The sequence below is a fragment of the Diceros bicornis genome, chromosome 7 (genome assembly GCF_020826845.1).
Source record: "Diceros bicornis minor isolate mBicDic1 chromosome 7, mDicBic1.mat.cur, whole genome shotgun sequence".
NCBI classification, from domain to species: domain Eukaryota; kingdom Metazoa; phylum Chordata; class Mammalia; order Perissodactyla; family Rhinocerotidae; genus Diceros; species Diceros bicornis.
Window position 1 is genome coordinate 15,638,610 of NC_080746.1, and position 19,284 is coordinate 15,657,893.

General features: G+C 43.5%; 1 protein-coding gene across 2 annotated transcripts in view; it reads right to left on the minus strand.

Moving 5' to 3' along the window:
- SORL1 (sortilin related receptor 1) overlaps positions 1–19,284 on the minus strand; it is a 160,399-nt gene that overhangs the window by 56,962 nt on the left and 84,153 nt on the right. For both annotated transcript variants that reach the window (XM_058544989.1, XM_058544988.1), the window contains exons 15-23: positions 18,092–18,220; positions 17,496–17,581; positions 13,771–13,943; positions 12,557–12,688; positions 10,478–10,569; positions 8,283–8,529; positions 7,491–7,629; positions 1,919–2,092; positions 205–318 (exon numbers count right to left, since the gene is read on the minus strand). In XM_058544989.1, coding sequence (XP_058400972.1) covers positions 205–318; positions 1,919–2,092; positions 7,491–7,629; positions 8,283–8,529; positions 10,478–10,569; positions 12,557–12,688; positions 13,771–13,943; positions 17,496–17,581; positions 18,092–18,220 — 1,286 coding nt within the window. The remainder of the gene's footprint in view (positions 1–204; positions 319–1,918; positions 2,093–7,490; positions 7,630–8,282; positions 8,530–10,477; positions 10,570–12,556; positions 12,689–13,770; positions 13,944–17,495; positions 17,582–18,091; positions 18,221–19,284) is intronic.

The window sequence follows — 19,284 nt, forward strand, 5'->3', positions numbered from 1 at the left end:
AAATAACAATACATATCTAATTGGGTATGGAAATGCGTTCTCTCTTCTCTCCAAGTCCCATCTGCTTAAGTAGGCATCACCGATCACAAGGGGCCACCAACCAGCAGGCTAGACTGTAGGCCCCACCCAGGAGGAGCTGACCAGCCTTCTCAGTAACGGCAAATGCTTAACATCCTGAAAACTTGGCCAAGCTGGAGGACTCACGGCAGTTTCTCTCATCACTCATGTCTCCACAGTCGTTGTCAAAATCACACCACCAAATGCTGTTGATGCACTTCCCGTTGCTGCAGCGATACTGGTTCCGGAGACAGGTGTTCTCTAGCATCAGGGGAGGAAACGAAACCAGCGTTACTCTTACTGCTGGACCACAAGACTTTCTCTCGTGAGTTTCCATTTCCCTTCCTCAAATAACACGCTTGAGATGATAAAGGCGAAGAGGATACCAATCACACATGCACGCAGGGCAGGAAGCATCCGACAGAAGCCTCCTTCTTTCCTCTTTTAATTAAAATTAAAGGAGAAGAAGGAGGCTAGAGGAGTGTCAGAGGTGGTTACAATGATGAAAAAGAAGAGTGAGGATGCCAACTGGGTCTAGTGGGTAGAGATACCACACAGTAATGTTATACAATACTAATTACACGTGGAACTCCTTCATAGACTCTGTCTACACAGCATTCAAACATACATATTCAATATATCTATAGCTATACATATATATATGCATAGTTATATATATATTCATATATATTCAATTTATCAACCATGTGGGTTACGAAGATTTTCTTGACATAATCTGAGGGTTTTTTCTACCCCGTGACTTCTTTAAAGCAAGCAGTTATAATTCCTCACACAGCAAAAATGCATTGTTTAGTAAACTGGTCAAGAACACATGACGGCTGCCCTCCTGTTCGGATAACCAAAGGCATTCTAGTGGGGAATACAGAAAAGCCTCTCTTCCCCTCCTCTTGGAATTTAGTGTCAACTGTTTCTTTCCAAATAGCTTTAAGATGACGTCCAGAGCCTGAAAGAGAGTCTCCTGTGTCTAAGAAAGGAAGGTTCATCTTTTCTCCATTTGTATTTCTTGAGGAAGAGAGAACATAAGGCTACTTTGTGTGTTTCACTGCCCTGGACTGAGAGGCTGCTGTGAGAAGGGAGGCTATGATTACAAAGCAAATGCAATCTTCAGAATAAGGAAAAGCAGGCATTCGGGCCATCAGCTGGGCCCTTCGTGGCAAGGCCCTCTTCCAGGGGTTTGCCACACTGACAGAACTGTGAGGCTGGCGGCTGCAGAAGTGCTCAGCGTAAAAATTCGACAGGAAGGAAGGATTAAACAGGTTTCAGAGGAAAAATTTTAGAATTGTGTATTTGGATTCAAAGGAGGAGTGGGATGAGGCTGCTACCACCACTTGGTCACAGCTTGCAAGTAAAGGCTCAAAGCCCTTTGTAACATTGGTCTGAAAGTTCAGGACACTTCCAGGCTGGCAGGGAGGTGAGGGGGAGGAAAATTCTAGGTGAGACTAGGTGAACCATGAAGTAGTCAAACCAGTCCTTTTGCCAAGTCAAGGTGGTTCAACCTACAGGAAGCAGGAGAGGCTGGAGACCCGAGACACTGTGGGTGCACGAGGAGAGGAAGAAGCAGAAGAAGAAAAGAAAGGTGGTCTCCGAGGAAAGCCTGTATCACCTGACGTTCAACCAAAAAGCACAGCTATGATTTTTAAATAAACAGCTAAGCCTGTTCTGGATGAGGACTAAGTACCACAAGCCTTAGGACCTGAACCAGGCTGTAAGTATCTAGTGGATTTTATTTTCACCTTGGGCATTTTCACTAACCCCAAAACACCAGGGAATAGAGAGACTGGGAGAGAGGAAGAGGAAAGAAGGGAAGGAGGATGACGGGCAGGAAAGAAAAGGGTCGCACCTTCTTTCACACAGGTGTTGTTCCTCCGCTGATAGCCCCGAGGGCACTCACACATCAGGTCCCCGGATGGGAGGACACTGCTGGACACACCCTCTGGACACCTGCAGCTTTTACCGTTGTTGGCCTTGGGCAGGCACAGCAGGCTGCATGGCCGGGGCACACAGGCATTGCTTCCTGGAGAGAAGACAGAAGAGCGGCGGCACCCAGGTTAATAAACAGGAGGCACTGAACGGAGGACTGAGACCCAACGCAACCTCCTCGCTTTACAGACACAACAACATGGAGCTCAGACAGAGAAAGGTGAGTGGCCAGCGCTGGGGCACCTACAGCGCCGACCACCTCTGCTCAGAGCTCTGAGCAAGGGCCCGACCCACACGGGGCCTCGGTGAGATTAGCCTGCCCTGGAACAGCTGTTCCTCCTGGGAATTTGAAATTGGGATATTGAGACACCACTAAGTCATCCAGGGGTTGGAGCTGGAAGAAAAGTCATATGGTGTGGGTGTCAAAGGTGATGCAGGACGAGCCACAACTTGTGCAAGTCGAAGCTGTGCAGAAACAAACTTGGAGTGTGCAGATAAGGTCAGTCTGCAGAGAGTTGGGAGCCTAAAGCAGACTTATGGAGAAAAGAAAGAACACCCGCAGGGACCCAGGACAAGGGTGAGGGGTGGGAGGGGTGGAAAGAGACAGACAGACAATAGCTTTGCCATTCCCAGCTCCAGTCTCCATAAGGCTCACCTGTACTTCCTATCTCTGGGTTCCTCACTATCTCCTTTTATTCTTTTAATAGCATTTATTATTTGAGTCAGCTTGAGTGGGTTTCTGTTCCTTATGACCCAAAACCCTTTTATGACCCAAAAGCCCTTAATTAGAACATATACCTGAGTAATGACAGTGCCCAGACAAAAATCCAGGTCTCCCCTTCTCAATTCCCTTGCACCAGAGCGCAGCTGCTGAGCTAAATGAGTAAGCAGCCATAGGACTCATTAGCCACTGTCTGTCATGCAATAAATCCACAGAAGGACTAGTTAATGCTGATCTTTCCCACTATTTCCAATCTTCTCTCTGACTCAGCTCTCCAAAGAGAGTGCCAGATAGAGTCTATAAAACACTTCAGTGTCTTCTTGAGAGAGAACCTCTATGGATGAACAATGATGGAAAGGTGTTTTCCTATCCCCCACACTTTTCTGGGAAGGAGGGGAGAGGATGTATAAACTATTTTGTAACAACTGAAAATACAATACAACTATCGAGCAACATAAAAGCCACATCAGCTATGAAAGGTATGTTTTTCCTTTTGCCTGTGACTATTCATCATCAAACTGGGAGAAATAAACACTTTGATAAAACTCAACCCATGATGATTCTTCAGCTGTGCCATCACATGGTCAGAGAACCCCACCAGAATCATATCCAAGGAATCCGTTTCTATCCCGCCAAGATTTGAGCTATGTCTATCTTGGCCTGCAGTTGGAAAATGGGGCTCATTAATGACAACCAGTATTGACATGGGTGATGATACATACAGTAGCTTCGGATGTGTTGGCACCTCATCAGTTTTTAACTGGCATTACCTATAAAAATAAAAATTGCAATGATATGGCAACAGGGTTATTTGGATATTAAGGACCAGAGTACAAGATGTTATCAAATAGATAAAATACACACACCCACAGGGGGAAATCCATATGATGAAACACTCAAAACGTTCCACAAATAACTCGAGCAACCCTGAAGGTTGAAATTACCATAGAATAACCAGCTGACTAGAGCAGAAGTACCAAAAATCAGTTCAGCCTGATCTATTATTCTGTGGGCAGAGACTGTTCCTTTATCTCAAATACACACATGCCATAGGACACAGGAGGGAATGCAAAGCTGCCACTAATGAAAAACAACTCCAAAAGGATCTGGAACATGTTCTTTGTATTCAAAAGATAACATATCATTCAATGTTCCAAGAAATTGAAAAATAATAGAATATTCGAAAAATACTTAATTACAGAATGATATTTTCACAGGGGTTGTGTCTGTAAAATAATGTGACTAACATTTTCACATGCAGAGTAAATGTTCCTACCCAAACAAACAAGAGCCAGAAGTACAGAACCCAAAATGGGGTGCAGAATTTCAGGAGGCTCATCTAAACAGAGATGGATGAAATTGCAGTCTGAGAGGCAGGATCCAGGGGTAAACCCCAAATCAAGCTGACCAAGTCACTGACCCCAAGAGGTAAGCAAGGCAGGAATGTGCTGAATGGTATAGAGCCACAGTACAGAAAATGGAAGCACCATGTCAGAAAGACCCAGTGTTGGCAGGGAAGGAGAATTCAGCAGAGTCCCACCAGAACATAGCCATAGATCCTTCATACAGGATGCCACAGTCTTGTGTGGGCAAGGCAGGCATTAAGAAGAGCATCATCCCGATGTGAAGAGTGGACAAATGACAGCCATCATCTCCAAAGATGTCCCCTTAGAAGATCAAACACTTAGCCCCATGATGTCTTCACTGGGCATATTCAGAACATTTTCAGATCTCCTCTTTGGAAAACTCCTCCAGAATGAATTTAGGAGCCAAAAAGGCTATTATGTTGCTTAATTATCTATACACTTGACAACTATCAAAATCAAATCCACCCCATATAATAAATATTTGTCCTCATTATAGATATGTAAAGCATGTGCTTACTGCAGGCTCTAAAGGAGAATTCCAAGAACTCTAAAATATTTTAACCCATTGCAGCATCAACTGAATACATCAGTATCCTTGCAAAGTAAGTCATTTAAAGAAAAAACACTCTTTATGAAGAATAAATTCCAGTAATACTACTCAAAAATCAGCCAGGTATAAAGACAGGAATTGCATCTGTTTATAACCAAATATCCCAAATTGACAAATGTTCTAAGTGCACAAAATTTTTATCATCAACCAGAATCAATCAAAATCTAGTACTTCTAAATCACTATCATATACCAGAGCTGCTATTCCAACAACAGGTGATAGAGGGAGCAGAGCCTGATGGTTTTATTGAAGTCAAGCTTTGAAGTCAACTAGGCCAAGGTTCAAATTCTTACCACTTACTAAATGTGTGATGTAGAAATTACTGAACCTAACTTTTATGTTCTATTAGATAGGAATATTAACAGTACACATGGATTTTGGGAAGACTAACTGAGGTTACATAAGTCCACAAAACACATTAGTGTGGTGCTTATGACACAGCAATCCATTAATAAGTGTAGTTATGGCCGGTCCCGTGGCTGAGCGGTTAAGTGCGAGCGCTCTGCTACTGGCGGCCCGGGTTCGGATCCCAGGCGCGCACTGACGCACAGCTTCTCCGGCCATGCTAAGGCTGCATCCCACATACAGCAACTAGAAGGATGTGCAACTATGACACACAACTATCTACTGGGGCTTTGGGGGAAAAAAAGGAGGATTGGCAATAGATGTTAGCTCAGAGCCGGTCTTCCTCAACAAAAAGAGGAGGATTAGCACGGATGTTAGCTCAGGGCTGATCTTCCTCAAAAAACAAAATAAAATAAAATAAACGAAGCAGAGTAACTCCCCAGGTCATGGGTATGACTGCAGGTCAGCTGGGAGGAAGTGACCAGCCAAGACTGGAGAGTGGGGAGCCGAACGATCACCAGTTCATCTGAACACGGTTTTTCAGGAGCTGCTGTGTACTCATCACACACACGCTTACAAGCACTTGTCAAAACAAAGACCTGCTCTTCCGGACTGGGTGGTAACAGAGAAACGCTGTCAGTTCACTCAGCTGGCTAGCAAGCGGATCAGTAGGGGTGGGTGTCCTCCAATCAGAGGCCCTGAGGTTTCAGCCATCGGAGCTGAGACACACGGCTCCTTTATCTCTTCCTACGTTAAAACAGGCGCCTCCTCTAACAAAGAATGTGACTTCTCCATTTAGTGGCAGAACCGGAACAAAAAAATCTGTGGGAAAGCTAATTCACACCTGAGGTTTTGGTTAATTTATAAATCATGGATCATAACACCAGCCCTCCCCACCTCACAGGTCAGCTGTGAAGACATAACAGTAATTCAGACTTACATTTCTAGGATACTTTATAGTTTTCTAAGGGTGTTCTCATGCTATCTTTATTGGTCCCAAAAGGATAACAATGACATTGTCAACTGAAAAAGCAAATTCCCCAGTTATTTTACCATCAAAACAAGTTTATTCCAGAACAGCCAAAAGAATTGCAATTCAGGATGTGCATGCTACGGCGGACCATAGGCAAATCCAGAGAAACAAAGGAATGGGCTTGCTTTTATAGAGGAAAAGTAGGAGTTGAGACAGACTACTTAGAACAAAAGTCCATTGGAGCAAGAGCTCAGGGTGGTGGCGACTTCTCATCGGCCCAGTGTGGTGGCTTCTCATTGGCTGAACTCTTGCGGGCGGGGAGGGAGATGTTCCCTCCTCCTGATCAGCACCTTTCTGTACCTCTTTTCCTGTTTGGAGTAATTGAGGATGTATGATAGGGCATGAGAGCTCCTCCTACAGGCCTTCCCGACTCCAACTTAGTTGAGTGTCCCTTATTACAAGCATCTTATTTCCCTTTGTCAATTTTCTCTTAGCACAGGGCCAGCCAAAACCCACAAAGCAATGTCAACATTCTAGTTCAAAACAGGAAACCTAGCAGTTTGTCAATAAAGGAGAGTCAGCTGACCCAGGATGCTATTTAATCCTGCTGAAATAAAGAGGGCACTTCTTAAAGGGACTATTCTTCTTGGGAGTACCCTGATCTCTCTCCTCTCAAATCAATAGGATGGCTGGGAGACTGACAAAGAGAAAGGGCAGTCAAGTAAGACAGAAGGCTTTCTACTGAATAGTCTCAGACTCTAGGACCAGCAGGTCAAAGCCTTGGAGCAGTTCTTTATTTTATTTAATTGAGTGAAGCCTCACCCAACAACCTTTAAGCCAGCTCCACTCACCGGCAACTTTTCCCTTCCTTTTTCATCCCTTCTCCTTTCACCAACCATGAATTGAGCACCGATTAAGTGCTAGGCACTGGTAAAAGCAAAAAAGAGACAATCTCCTTCTTCCTGGGGTTCAGAGCTTCATGGTGGGGAGAAATTAATTAAGTCATCATATAACTACACCTAACATTACAAGGGAGGTAGGTGCCCAATGAACAATAGGTCATCTGGGTGAACAGAGAACAAGACAGGACTCCTGTCAGGAAGCAGCAACTGCCTGCGCACCCAGCACGGCGTTCCTCCCTGTAAGGGTGCCAACGGGAGATTAAGCACATGCTGGGCCTCTCCAGCTGCAACAGAAACCACACCACCAATCAGTAAGGGGCCAAAGGCAGGAGGAGGGTGTAATTACCCACCAAGCACCAACACTCCAGGCAGGCAAAAACACGCTGTCTTCCAGCTGTTTGTGTATCATTAGAAAAGAAATTAAGATGTCATTAGCAAGAAATTAAATAATGTGCATGTTGTCGTGACAACAAAGATACAGGCTGCCAGATCCTGCTCTGAGCAGAGATTGCCCACACCCAGCCCCTTTCTAGAGATCAACTCGATAGGGATTAAGGAGGAGATGCTGCCTTACCAGTTGTTTTCCCCCTGTAGAAAATCTTCATGTCCATCAGCCCCGAGAGCTGGCTTGCCAGAATCTCCATCTGGGACCCGCTGTATTTGGAGGCTCGGAATATGCTGAGTTGTGACCAGTCATCCCAGTAGATTTCACTCTAAAAAGAAAACCCTTGCTCTTTAGTTCAGCTCTTCAGTCCTTTATTCTGGACCCCCAGTAAGAAAAGGAGCTCTGCCACACAGTGGACACCTAACATTCATTGGCTGAATGATTGGCCTGATCAAGAGTCCACTTAAATGTGAGCATCAGCGATTTTATCCAAAGCTCACCAAATATCCACACTGAAGGAACTACCTAAATGGAACTAAGCATTCAAGTTTGACCACAAGCCCAACCCTTCAGTTTGAAATATGCTTCCCAGTGTTGGGAAGAACCATTTTATTCTCTAGAGTCAAAGCAGAAGTGACAGACAACACAGGTGGTGCAGAGCTCGTCTAAGCCACCAGGAAGGAAGCAAGCAAACCTCACAAGAGACAAAGACACGGAGCCAAGATGAGGCTACTGACAGCAAAGGGCAAATTGGGAATTTCATGTGAAGTAACCTCAACCTGTAACCTGAAATGTGAACAGTGAGCACCCAGGGCCCCTGGCACCTCTGTCTGGGATCCCTTCATATGGGCTGAAGTAAACTGTGTCAAATTCAGAAATGACTTGATTTTCTAGAAGTGAGACAAGCATCTCTGTAAAAAATCCCAAGTCAGCAGGCTCTTCACCTACTATTGCCCAATGCAGGGAACAATGAGGCCCCACCTTAAAGACAGCAATGGCGTAGGGGTGTGGGAGGTTGTCCAGGATGACCGAGCGCTGCTCGCCACTGAAGGTGATCCGCTCAATGCAGTCCAGATAGGCGTCTGTCCAGTAGATCCACCGGTCATCCACCGAGATACCGTTGGGCCACTTCACATCCTCTGACACAAGACGATGGACAGCGGAACCGTCCATGTTGCTCCGATAAATACCAGGCTTCAGGTCTCCCCAGTCGGTCCAGAACATCACTCTGGTTAAAACCAGGAAAGAACACACATCACATCAGAACTAGAGAAATGAGAGCTCAAATACTACTCCAAAGAGGTTAAGAAGCTCCTCCAGAACAACTCAGCTGATTATTTCAGCATTATTATTATAATCTGTAATTATAATACCCAAAACCACATAATTCCTTGACCCAGAAACTCCTTTACTGGAATTTATCTACAGATATAACCAAGTTATGCAAAGATAATATACAAAGATGGTCATCACTGCACTGTTCATACTAGCAAAAATACATACATATGTAAACAGTCATCCCTCAGTATCCAGGAAAGATTGGTTCCAAGAACCCCTGAGGATACCAAAATCCACGGAGTTCAATCCCCTTATATAAAATGGTATAGTAAAATGAATACAGTCAGCCCTCTGTATCCACAGATACAAAGGCTGTGGATACAGAAGGCCGACAGTATACATATTTACATGTATATATACATGTATATACATCAAAATGTTAATTTACAGAGAAAGTGATATACTGTGGTACATACAAAAGAATATCAGGAAGCTTAAAAATCTACATGTGCTCACATGAAACTATCTTCAAACCATATTAAATGCTTTTAAAACATGCAGAACGGTATATATCCTATGATTCCTTTTTTTTTTTTTTTTTGAGGAAGTTTTTTGAGGCTCTGAGCTAACATCTGTTCCCAATCTTCCCCTTTTTCTTTTTTTCTCCCCAAAGGCCCAGTACATAGTTGTATATCCTAGTTGTAGGTCTTTCTCGTTCTTCTATGTGGGATGCCACCTCAGCATGGCTTGATAAGCGATGAGTAGGTCCACGCCCAGGATCCGAACCAAAGAACCCTGGGCTGCAGAAGCAGAATGCACAAACTTAATAGCTACGCCACCAGGCTGGCCCCATCTTATGATTCTATTTGATGCATGCGTGCATTTGTCTGTGTGTTTTAAGGATACGTGTTTGTACATGGGTAAAAAAAAATTCTAAACGATATACAAGAAACTATTAACTATGATTATCCCTAGGAAGTGTGAGAGTAAAGGGTTAAGAGAGAAAGAGAAAGGAGGAAACAAATACCTTCCACTTCATAAATTTCTAGTCTCCTTTAATATTTTTAATCAAGTGCATAGGTTACTTTCAGAATTTTCTTTTAAAAAATAGACATAATTGGGGCCGGCCCGGTGGCGCAAGCGGTTAAGTGCGCGCGCTCCGCTGCGGCGGCCCGGGGTTCGCTGGTTCGGATCCCGGGCGCGCACCGAGGTACTGCTTGGTAAGCCATGCTGTGGCGGCGTCCCATATAAAGTGGAGGAAGATAGGCACCGATGTTAGCCCAGGGCCGTCTTCCTCAGCAAAAAAAGAGGAGGATTGGCGGATGTTAGCTCAGGGCTGATCTCCTCACAAAAAAAAAAAAAAAAAAAAATAGACATAATTCTGAATCATAAACGCTATAAGAAACGGGTAAAAAGGCTATTCCAGAATTTCCCTTTTAGTTACACTTCCTTAAGTTAATAAATTAATAAAAAGCACCTTTGCATTTCCCCAGTGCATACAAATTGCTAGTAAGAAAACTGACACAAGCTGGGGGCAGGGAAAAGATGGGACAGACTAAATGTTTGTACCGTGCATGAAACTCAAGATAAAGAATCCTTACAATATCCAACCAGTCCAGACTATGTCTATGGAGAGATTTCTAATATTAGCTTTTATTAGAGAAATCCCACAGATGTGAGACATCTGGATGCCTAAGGAGATTCCAAGGCTTACAAATGAAAAGGGAATGAAGTCGTCTGACCAAGGTGACTAAACTATGGTTTGAAGACTTGCAGTTAACAGATTACTTCAACCACCATCAACAGAAACAAGTCTTTGCCCAGCAGTTTGCATTTCCATGAGAATCTGTCTGTTGCAGCATCTGACACACGCTGAATTCCTCTGGGGCCACACTTACCCTTCTTGGGGCATGAGGACCAGAGCCCTGGGCCGATCGAGCACAGAGGAATTGACGATCGTGAGTCGGAAGTCGCCATCTGGATTAGCTACCTGACAAAAAAGGGAGAGAAAGAAAGCCAAAATGGATCCAAGCTCCTTAAAAGGCCCACATTGCAAAGTCTCCTACTCAGCTCCTGCCCACAGACATGCCCCTCTGTGGCCACCTGATTCCTCCACCTCTGGCTCATGTGACAATTCTCACATGGTCTGACAGAGGTGCCAGCCTGTCTTCCCCACTTCCAGGGTCATGATGATCTGCACAAAGTAATTCCTCGATATGTGTTTACTAATTTAACCTGCCTATGTTGCTCCATGCTCTAAAGCCACCAATGGCTCTATACTGTCCACCCAACAAATTCTTAATGTCACAGCCTTGCAATAATAGTCTCCACAGACTCTTAATTCTCTCTCCTCCACTTCAGCTCCTATGACCTCAGCCAGGCTCATCTTCTCATGGTTCTCCTCCAGGCCTTACATCCTCACTCCCGTCTGCTCTCACCATATCCCCTCCCAGGCCTGCCCTCTGCTCTCTAATCAAATTGTATCTTTCCTTCAAAACCCACATCCAGGCCTACCTCCTTTGCTAACTCTTCTGACCCACCTTGATCAATGAGCATCTGTAGTTCTCATCACTGACTCACCTTACACCATTTTGCACAAACAGTATTTGAGTTGTACACTGTGAGAGTGTGGACACTTGAGCTCTGCCTGCATCCTTCTAGCACTTACCAAAGTGCCAACACACACAGGTAAAGGAAGGAGGGAAAGAGAATAACAAGATCATCAATGCACAGTCAGTCCACGCCGGGCACTGTACATCTTTTCATTCACTTCTCTCAACCACTCTATGAGGTGAGCACTCTAATTATCCTCTCCTCAGTCAGGGCTCAGCTCAGACGTCACATCCTCAAGTCGCCTCCTCTGCCTGCCTTTTCTAATGCTGTCCCACGTCCCACATCACACGATCACATTGCTGTTTGACGTTCTTTGCAGCACTTATCACCAACAGAACTGCTTATCTCTTCATTACCGTGCTTCCTCCACTAAAATCTAATCTCTATCAGAACAGGAACTTGTGTCTTGCCTCCTGCTGTATCATCACGACCTAAAACCATACCTGGCATATATCACACACTCAAAAAGCACTTGTCAAATGACTGAGTGGATAAATGGATCCTCATCTTACAGATGAAGAAACTGCAGCTTAGAAAGAATAAGAAACTAGCCCGAGTCACTTAGCTAGCAGAATAAAGACTGAACCCAGGTCTACCTCTCAAGTTTGTGCCTTCTGTCTTGCAATTCTCTTGGCAATCTGTGTCTCCCTGCTTCCACTTTACTTTCCACATGACCCGCCTGCCGTACCTTCACGGGGAGTCACTATAAAGAGGTGCTGAGACAGCGCCCCAGGGCCTCAGCAGTAACCTGCAGGAGTTAAGTGCGCCTATGAGACAATGACTTTGGTGCTTTAGAGGCCTTGGGTAGCTAAGCTGCAGACAGGTGAGTGGTAATAATAAGAGTACCTACCTCACAGGGTTGTTGTGAGAAGTGAATCAAATAATTCCCGCAAGGTGGTTCCAACAGGGTTTGGCACATGGTAAGTGTTTCATGATTAATGATTAATGATGATAATTGATCACGCATTGTCATTATTACTCTAATTGACTACAATAATACCAGAGTACTGATTTTATAGCATTATAACAATGCTATGGTATCATGATTATCATTATTTACTACTCTATGCTTCTGCTAACCAAAATATAAACTGTCAGGTATCTTAATGAAATCTGTTTGATGGATTCAGGCATCCTGTTCTCACGTGGGACCTTCATGGCAGTGAGCACTAATTCTGAGACTATCCCCCTTTTCTTCCTTCTCCAGAGGCTCAGCTGGTCCATTCTCTGGAATTCTCAGAGACTTGCCAGTACTCTGGCAATTTACCATTTGACACACTGGCTCCTACCTCTGTGTCAAATCTGGCTCAAAGCCCAGTGCTCCCCATGCTTACTCCATTAAGGACAGCACAGAACACACATACCTCAATCTTTTTAAAGCCAGCATCCACCCAGTAGAGTAACTGGCTAAGAGGTTCAAAAGCCAAGGCTTCCACTGTCTCCAGGCCGGAATTGATGATCACCTCTTGCCCTGTGCTCCCATTCAAACAGAGGCGCTGAGGAGAGAAAAAGAAGAAACGCTGTGAAATGCTCAAAAGACCTCCTCAAATCAGTCCCATGGATGGCCACCCTTTGCTCAACTGGCCTGACTGGCTAGGGATAAGATGTTTTGTATTAGTAAACTTTCCAGATGAATAAAGCCAGTTTTTAATAAAAGCATCTCTAAAACATATTATGGTTTCCTGTTTTAAGCAGAATAACTAAACAGAAGTTAATCATTTATATGACTGCATTATCACTATGAACACTGGTTGCTGAACTATGCTGGATCACAATAATGAGGTCGGAGATTACAGAGATGCATGAGTCTGTCTGCTGTCAAAATAAAGGAAACCAGACTGCTGTTATTTTTAAGTTCTCCTGTCTGCTTTTTACAGTCTTCCTCCCTGGGAGGCCCTAGCCATCAGGTGCTATTGTTGGGACAGCTACACTCAGCAGTTAACGCCAGCTCCCATCCCCACCCCCACAAACACCCAGGCACCGTAAAATCTCTGTGGGGTTGGAAGTCCAGATAAAACCTGTTGAAACTGCTTTACTAGAAGGATTAACTAGGCAATGAATAAAGATCAAACAGTTCTCCTTTAAAATGCACGGGTTGGAGTATATGGCTGTCTATCTGGCCTGTGAGGATCTTTACAGCTTACTTCCCGGTTCTTGACTGTGGCTCGGAATAGCTGAAGTGGATAATTACGCAGACTACGGATAAGTCAAGGGTTACTATATGGTGGCCTGGGAAGAAGGATGCTAAAGAGGCAGCTGGAAAAATAGAGAGTGACTAATAATCCTGCACTCCTAGTCCTAAAATCTTCCTAGCAAGAAAAGTGGGACCTCACTTACAAGCAAGATCCCAGATTTGGGGTTCCCTTTGACCTTCCTACAAGGACAGAAAACTGAAAAGTTCCACCAGTAGGCCCTGAGATGAGTTACGACTTAAAACCTCTAATACCCATTTCCCTAGGCCATCAGGCCATAAGCTTCTGAAAGAAGCTTATCTCCTGAAAGAAGCTTCTGAAAGCAGCTTATCAAGCTTGGGCAGTCACAAGGCACAGCCCCGCGATCAGACCAAGGGTTGACTCACCTGGATGATGTCCAAGGCCAGGTCAGACCAATACAAGCAGTTGTGCTCATAGTCAAAGTCCAGGGCCACCGCCGCCCGCAACCCGGTGAGAGGCAACTGCTCAGTGGCTCCTGAGGCCAGGTCGTAGCGGTGGATGGACTTCCGCGTGGCATACAGGATGAATTCATTCTCCTCTACACAGACACACAAAACAACAGGGAGGGTGGACCTGGGGGATGCTGAAGAGGTCCTAGCACGTCTGACCTATTTTTTCTTACACACAAACCTCAGAGCCATTGGCACATAGGGTGGATCAAGTGGAAAAATATATGAATCAAGACTTAGAAGGTGTGTAATGGAATCACATTTCTGCCCAAGGCACGTTACTTAAACTCCTGTGAATCTCAGTTTCCTTGTCTGCAAAGTGTCTTACTTGTTACATTTGTTTTTTAACCTAGAACCCCTAGTAGGCATGCTCCAACATCCATACTTCTAAGCTCAGCCTAAAAGTCTTCAATCACACTTGACAAAATAATTACACCAGTCAGCATGTTCTCCCTCATCATATGACTGAGTCACACAGCACCATAATCTTGTTGACTAGAGACCACTAGTCGCTGAGGACTTGTAGCTAAGTTTTCTATTCTATTTGCTCACCCATTCAATATTTTTCACAATGACATATGGCAATTATATAAATCTATTGTATTTTCAAAACAATAATAATACATTTGTTCTAGACTACTTACAAAACGTTTTACAACATAATCATCGATAAGATTCTATTTCTACTTAACAAATATTTATACATTGTACATGCTACATACCAGGCATTGTTTAATCTGCATAACAACTGTATAATGGAAGAACTATTATTAACTCAATTTTACAAAAGAGAAAACTGAGTGCAGAGAGGTTAAGTAACTCACTCAAGGTCACACAACTAGTAAGTGGCAGAACCGAGACTTGAACTCAGGCAGTCTGGATCCAGAGTCTATGTTTTAACCACTACAGAATGCTGCCTCTTATGATGTAGCTACTAATGCTGCCACTTTTTAAGATGTAGAAATAGAGGCCCAGAGTGCTTAAGAGACAATGTCAGGCAACTAGTAATGGAAGAGCTAGTGCTCTCTCTCTCACTCTTAGGGAACAGCCTGGAAACATCCAGATTCTTCCAAAGGGAATGGAGATGACCAATACACCTGCATCCATGTCTAAAGCATCTATTTTGACAATATGTTGCATATGGGACCAAGATGCAAATCTGAATCCCTCTGCTGCATGCCTGCACAGTTATTGTTGTTGTTTTTTCTCTCTCTCTCATTCTATTCATTCAATGAGTTAACATATACTAGCCACCTGCTTTAAAAAGGCTTCTATATAGATAATGCACCAAAAGAATAAATTTACCTATAATTTGTAATAAAAGTCCTTCTTTTCCTTTGGTCTCACTTCACTTCAAAAGTATCTAAGCTACCACCACATGATAACTAATCTCTCCTTTCAGTTTTCAAGAAAACCTGCCCACTGTAATTTCCAGTGAAGGGGGCAGTGAAGATGAAACCTGCCAAGTTCATTGTAAATAACATGGAAACCAAGGACTCTCGTGGAAGCTGCCACATGGTCATGGAGAATACAATACATTCACAGCAGCGAGCCCTTCACCCCACATCTCTTTCTAACATCTATAAACCTCTTTCTGTTGCTTTGGTTTTTTCTTCTAGCCAACTAATGCCTTTATAGCAGAGCCTGAGTCCAGAAACATTTGCCTTAGGATTAGTTATGGAGGAACATGCAGCCTATCTTTGTGCAATACTTCACTTAAAAGAACAGAATTCTTGGCCAATACCCAGCCATACATGAGCACAGCCTAGAAATTTGTGTTATTACAGTAATCATAAAGGAAGAAAAATTACTTCATTTCTAAAAATCCTTCCAGATGCCCAGATTACCTCATCTTTGCAAAGATGTTATGGTTCCCACCAGTCCTCTGAAACCATCTTTTCCCTTCTTGGTACGTCCCTGCCTTCTGTTACACAGTTGTTGTTTTTTTTTTTAACATTTAGGAGCCAGCCTACTCTGCAAATGAAATTTTTTGCTTCATTCCTGTTCTGTCTTCTCCCATTAGAAGAGAAAAGAGCTTTCCTCCCAGTTTAGACGGCTTTAAACAAACTGTTTTGTCCCTAGCTGAATTATCTTCAGAAATATTTATTGCAAAAGTATGTACTTCAGCGCCTTAAGAGCAATCACTCAAACCCTGCTCACCCAAGCCCTCATCAATAACAGCTCTTGGGAGGGGAATATGTGAATATTATCTGCTCATTTGTGGGAATCTGCTGAAGCCGTGTTCTTTTTAAGTCTCCACAGTGAGGTATGTTAATTACTCTGGTAATGATGGAAGATTAAATTAAGGGACTAATGAGCTTAGCATGAAAAACACCAGGGCAAGCTGGCAAGCAGTGAGTGAACAAGAGGGCTGCCCTGCCCTGCCTGCAGAGGACGACGTGACTGATTCTCATGATTCATTTGGCGCTTACGGCTGTTCCATTAGACAACACCACTGCTGATGGAAGTCAGCCCCAATCATTCATCTTCACCAAGAGATAAGAGCAGGAGGAAGGGCTCAGAGGGAATAAGGAAGCTCTACATGAATAAGAACCAGAAACTCAGTGAAGAAAGAAAAGACACGGGGCTGGCCCGGTGGCATAGTGGTTAAGTTCGCACATTCCGCTTTGGCAGCCCGGGGGTTCATGGGTTTGGATCCTGGGCGTGGACCTACACACCACTCATCATGCATGTGGCATCCCACATACAAAATAGAGGAGGATTGCCACAGATGTTAGCTCAGGGCTAATCTTCCTCATTAAAAAAAAAAAAAAGAAAGAAAGAAAGAAAAGATGTTAAGAGATTATTTCTTAAGAGATCACAATTTCATGTCTATATTACAAATACCTTAACATGTGCCATCACTGCTAAATCAACCTAAAACATGGTCTGGAACACACTATACCTTTATAGTATTTGCACTCAGGTCAAAGAAGTTTTTCTTAATTAACATGCATAATGATCATCTAAAATAATGAGGATGACACTTATTTGCCATTTGGGTGATATCCATCCAAAAGCATGGGGCTCAGAGTCTGAATTTTGGCTTTGTCACTTACCAGATGTGTGACCTTAAATAAGTTGTTTGACCCTCTCCTCTGAACATGCTTCCTCATATTTAAAAAAAAAAAAAATGGACCTGGTAATATCTGCTTCATTGGGTACGTATAAGGATTAAAATGACAAGACACGGAAAAGTAAATTAAAATGTGTAAAATTCCATTAAAATATTAGTTATAATTATTATTATAAAAGTTAAGATAGACCACTTAGCTACTTCCAAAAAGCTACAAATCTCTTTTAATTCAACTATGACAAACACATCAAGGAACACACAAAAGACCTATGGGCACCCTCTTAGGCCCCTGTGCCTACAGATTACAACAGATGCTGAATAAACATTTTTCAAGGAATAAGAGCGATTTCCCTCAAAAAATATTTTCCATTCCTATAAAAGCATAGGCTATAAATAAATTTAGTTTGGATACTAAGCTTAGGGGAAAATGGGAGCTCTGTGATGCTTGTGACTTCCATTGTCTTACTCCACTAAGTTAGAAAAGCCACAAGACTGGGGCTGGGTGAGATCACGATAATGCTTCAGGGACAACTCCAGAAGTCAAAGGGAAGAAACCACCTCTTACCTGCCAAGGGACACGGGACCAGTTCTCCTTCCAGTCGCAGTTCAACATCTCCTCCACTACAAGTATCCCCAGAAATCTTCCGATAGCTGTCACCCCCACCCCAAGAGCAAGAGGTCAGACACATCAAAGAATAGTCATGGAGGCTTCATAACTGGGAACATACTTCCTATACATGGACAATAGAGTTCATCCATTCATTTCCCTGTAGACCAAGAAGGAGGATGCCTTATCATTCTAAATCGGTCCTGCTTGTAAACAGATTAGGCAGCCCAGACAATTTGGAATGCTGTCCTGGGCAAGAGTTTTACGTATATCTCTTCAACAAACTCCCTTGAAGATGTGTCCTTGCTGAAGTCCATGACCTAAGATACAACTAGAGTTGCAGAAAAGCTTACACACTTGCATTTTTGGTCTCACTGGGGGTAGAAGACTTTGACAACATCATAATTTTAAATCTTGTCCAAGCTACTTGAAACCTGCCAACTTGGAATTCTAGCCTTTTGGGAATGAAAGGAACCCACGTGGTCCTCTATGCTCTCTCACAACCAAGTGCAGACCCCTCGTGTCCCTGACACGGCAACCTCCGTGAGACATACCCTCTCGTTCTCCTGTAAGTAGAACCCACAGGACAGGGCACGGGCAGGGAGTACGCCTTCCCAGGAAACTCAGAATCTGGAACACAAACTTCCAATGCCAAGTCTTCACTCATCTTGAAGCCGAAGTCACTGAAAAAGCAAGCAGGGTTTGTTAAGGCTGTTGATTTACACACTGCAGGCATTTCAGTACCAACCCTTGTGACTCCCATCATATTGCCTATCACCTGGATTATGTCCCTTTAAAGAACTCACTTTTTTACGCTAATACATTTCCAAAAGAAACGGTTATATCAGAACTGTAATTGGAAAACCACTATCATATGCCATAAACAGATGAAAACAATACAAATCATCACACCAAAAACAAAATAATATTAAATTTTTTAGCTAGATCCCCGTTTCCTACCCAAAGACTCTGGGCCTGCGCTCTCTTTGTTAAAGGGATTAGCAAATGTTAAAGAATTACTAGCACCCAGTGAGACTTTCTCCTTGACATGATTGGAAGAATTAAAAGTGAAATTTAAAAACTAATCTTTTTTTTTTTTTAACCAAAGATTGAATGTCGTTGAAGACCATGTCCCCATACTACCTGAAATCATCTTGAGTGCCTCATCCTGCACTTCAGGACACAGTGCTCTGATCCACAAGATCTTCTGGAATTTGGGGACCATATCTCTGCCAAACCACCCAGGTCAAGGGGCAGAGCCCTGGAATAGGAAGCAGGGGTCCTAGGTCTCATCTTGGTTCCACCCTTCACTGCATGACTTCTCTAGGCTGCACTTAACATCTCTAAGACGAAGCAGCTGCACGATATACTTCCCAAAGCCCAGCCCAAACCATAAATTTGTAATTCACAGGGATTTTCCATGTCGATGTACTCTGCCCAAAAGGCTTCATTTACTCTCTTCATTTCAACGAATATTTACCAAACACTTTCTATAGGAAAAGTGTGAACAGGTACAGGGCAGAGTGGTTTGTGTGTATATTATGTCATAATCCACATTTAGCAATATGTAGAGAACTGTTCAGCAGGAAGAGCTTTATTACTGTATCAAACAGGTCTCATTCATTAAACCAGGTAATTTTTACTGAATGGCTGCTTTAAATCTTTTTGGGGACTAGGTGGAGCATTAGCTAATTGCTTATTTGCCTCCAACGGCAAAGCACCCTCCTCCTTAGGCAGGTTTCTTCAA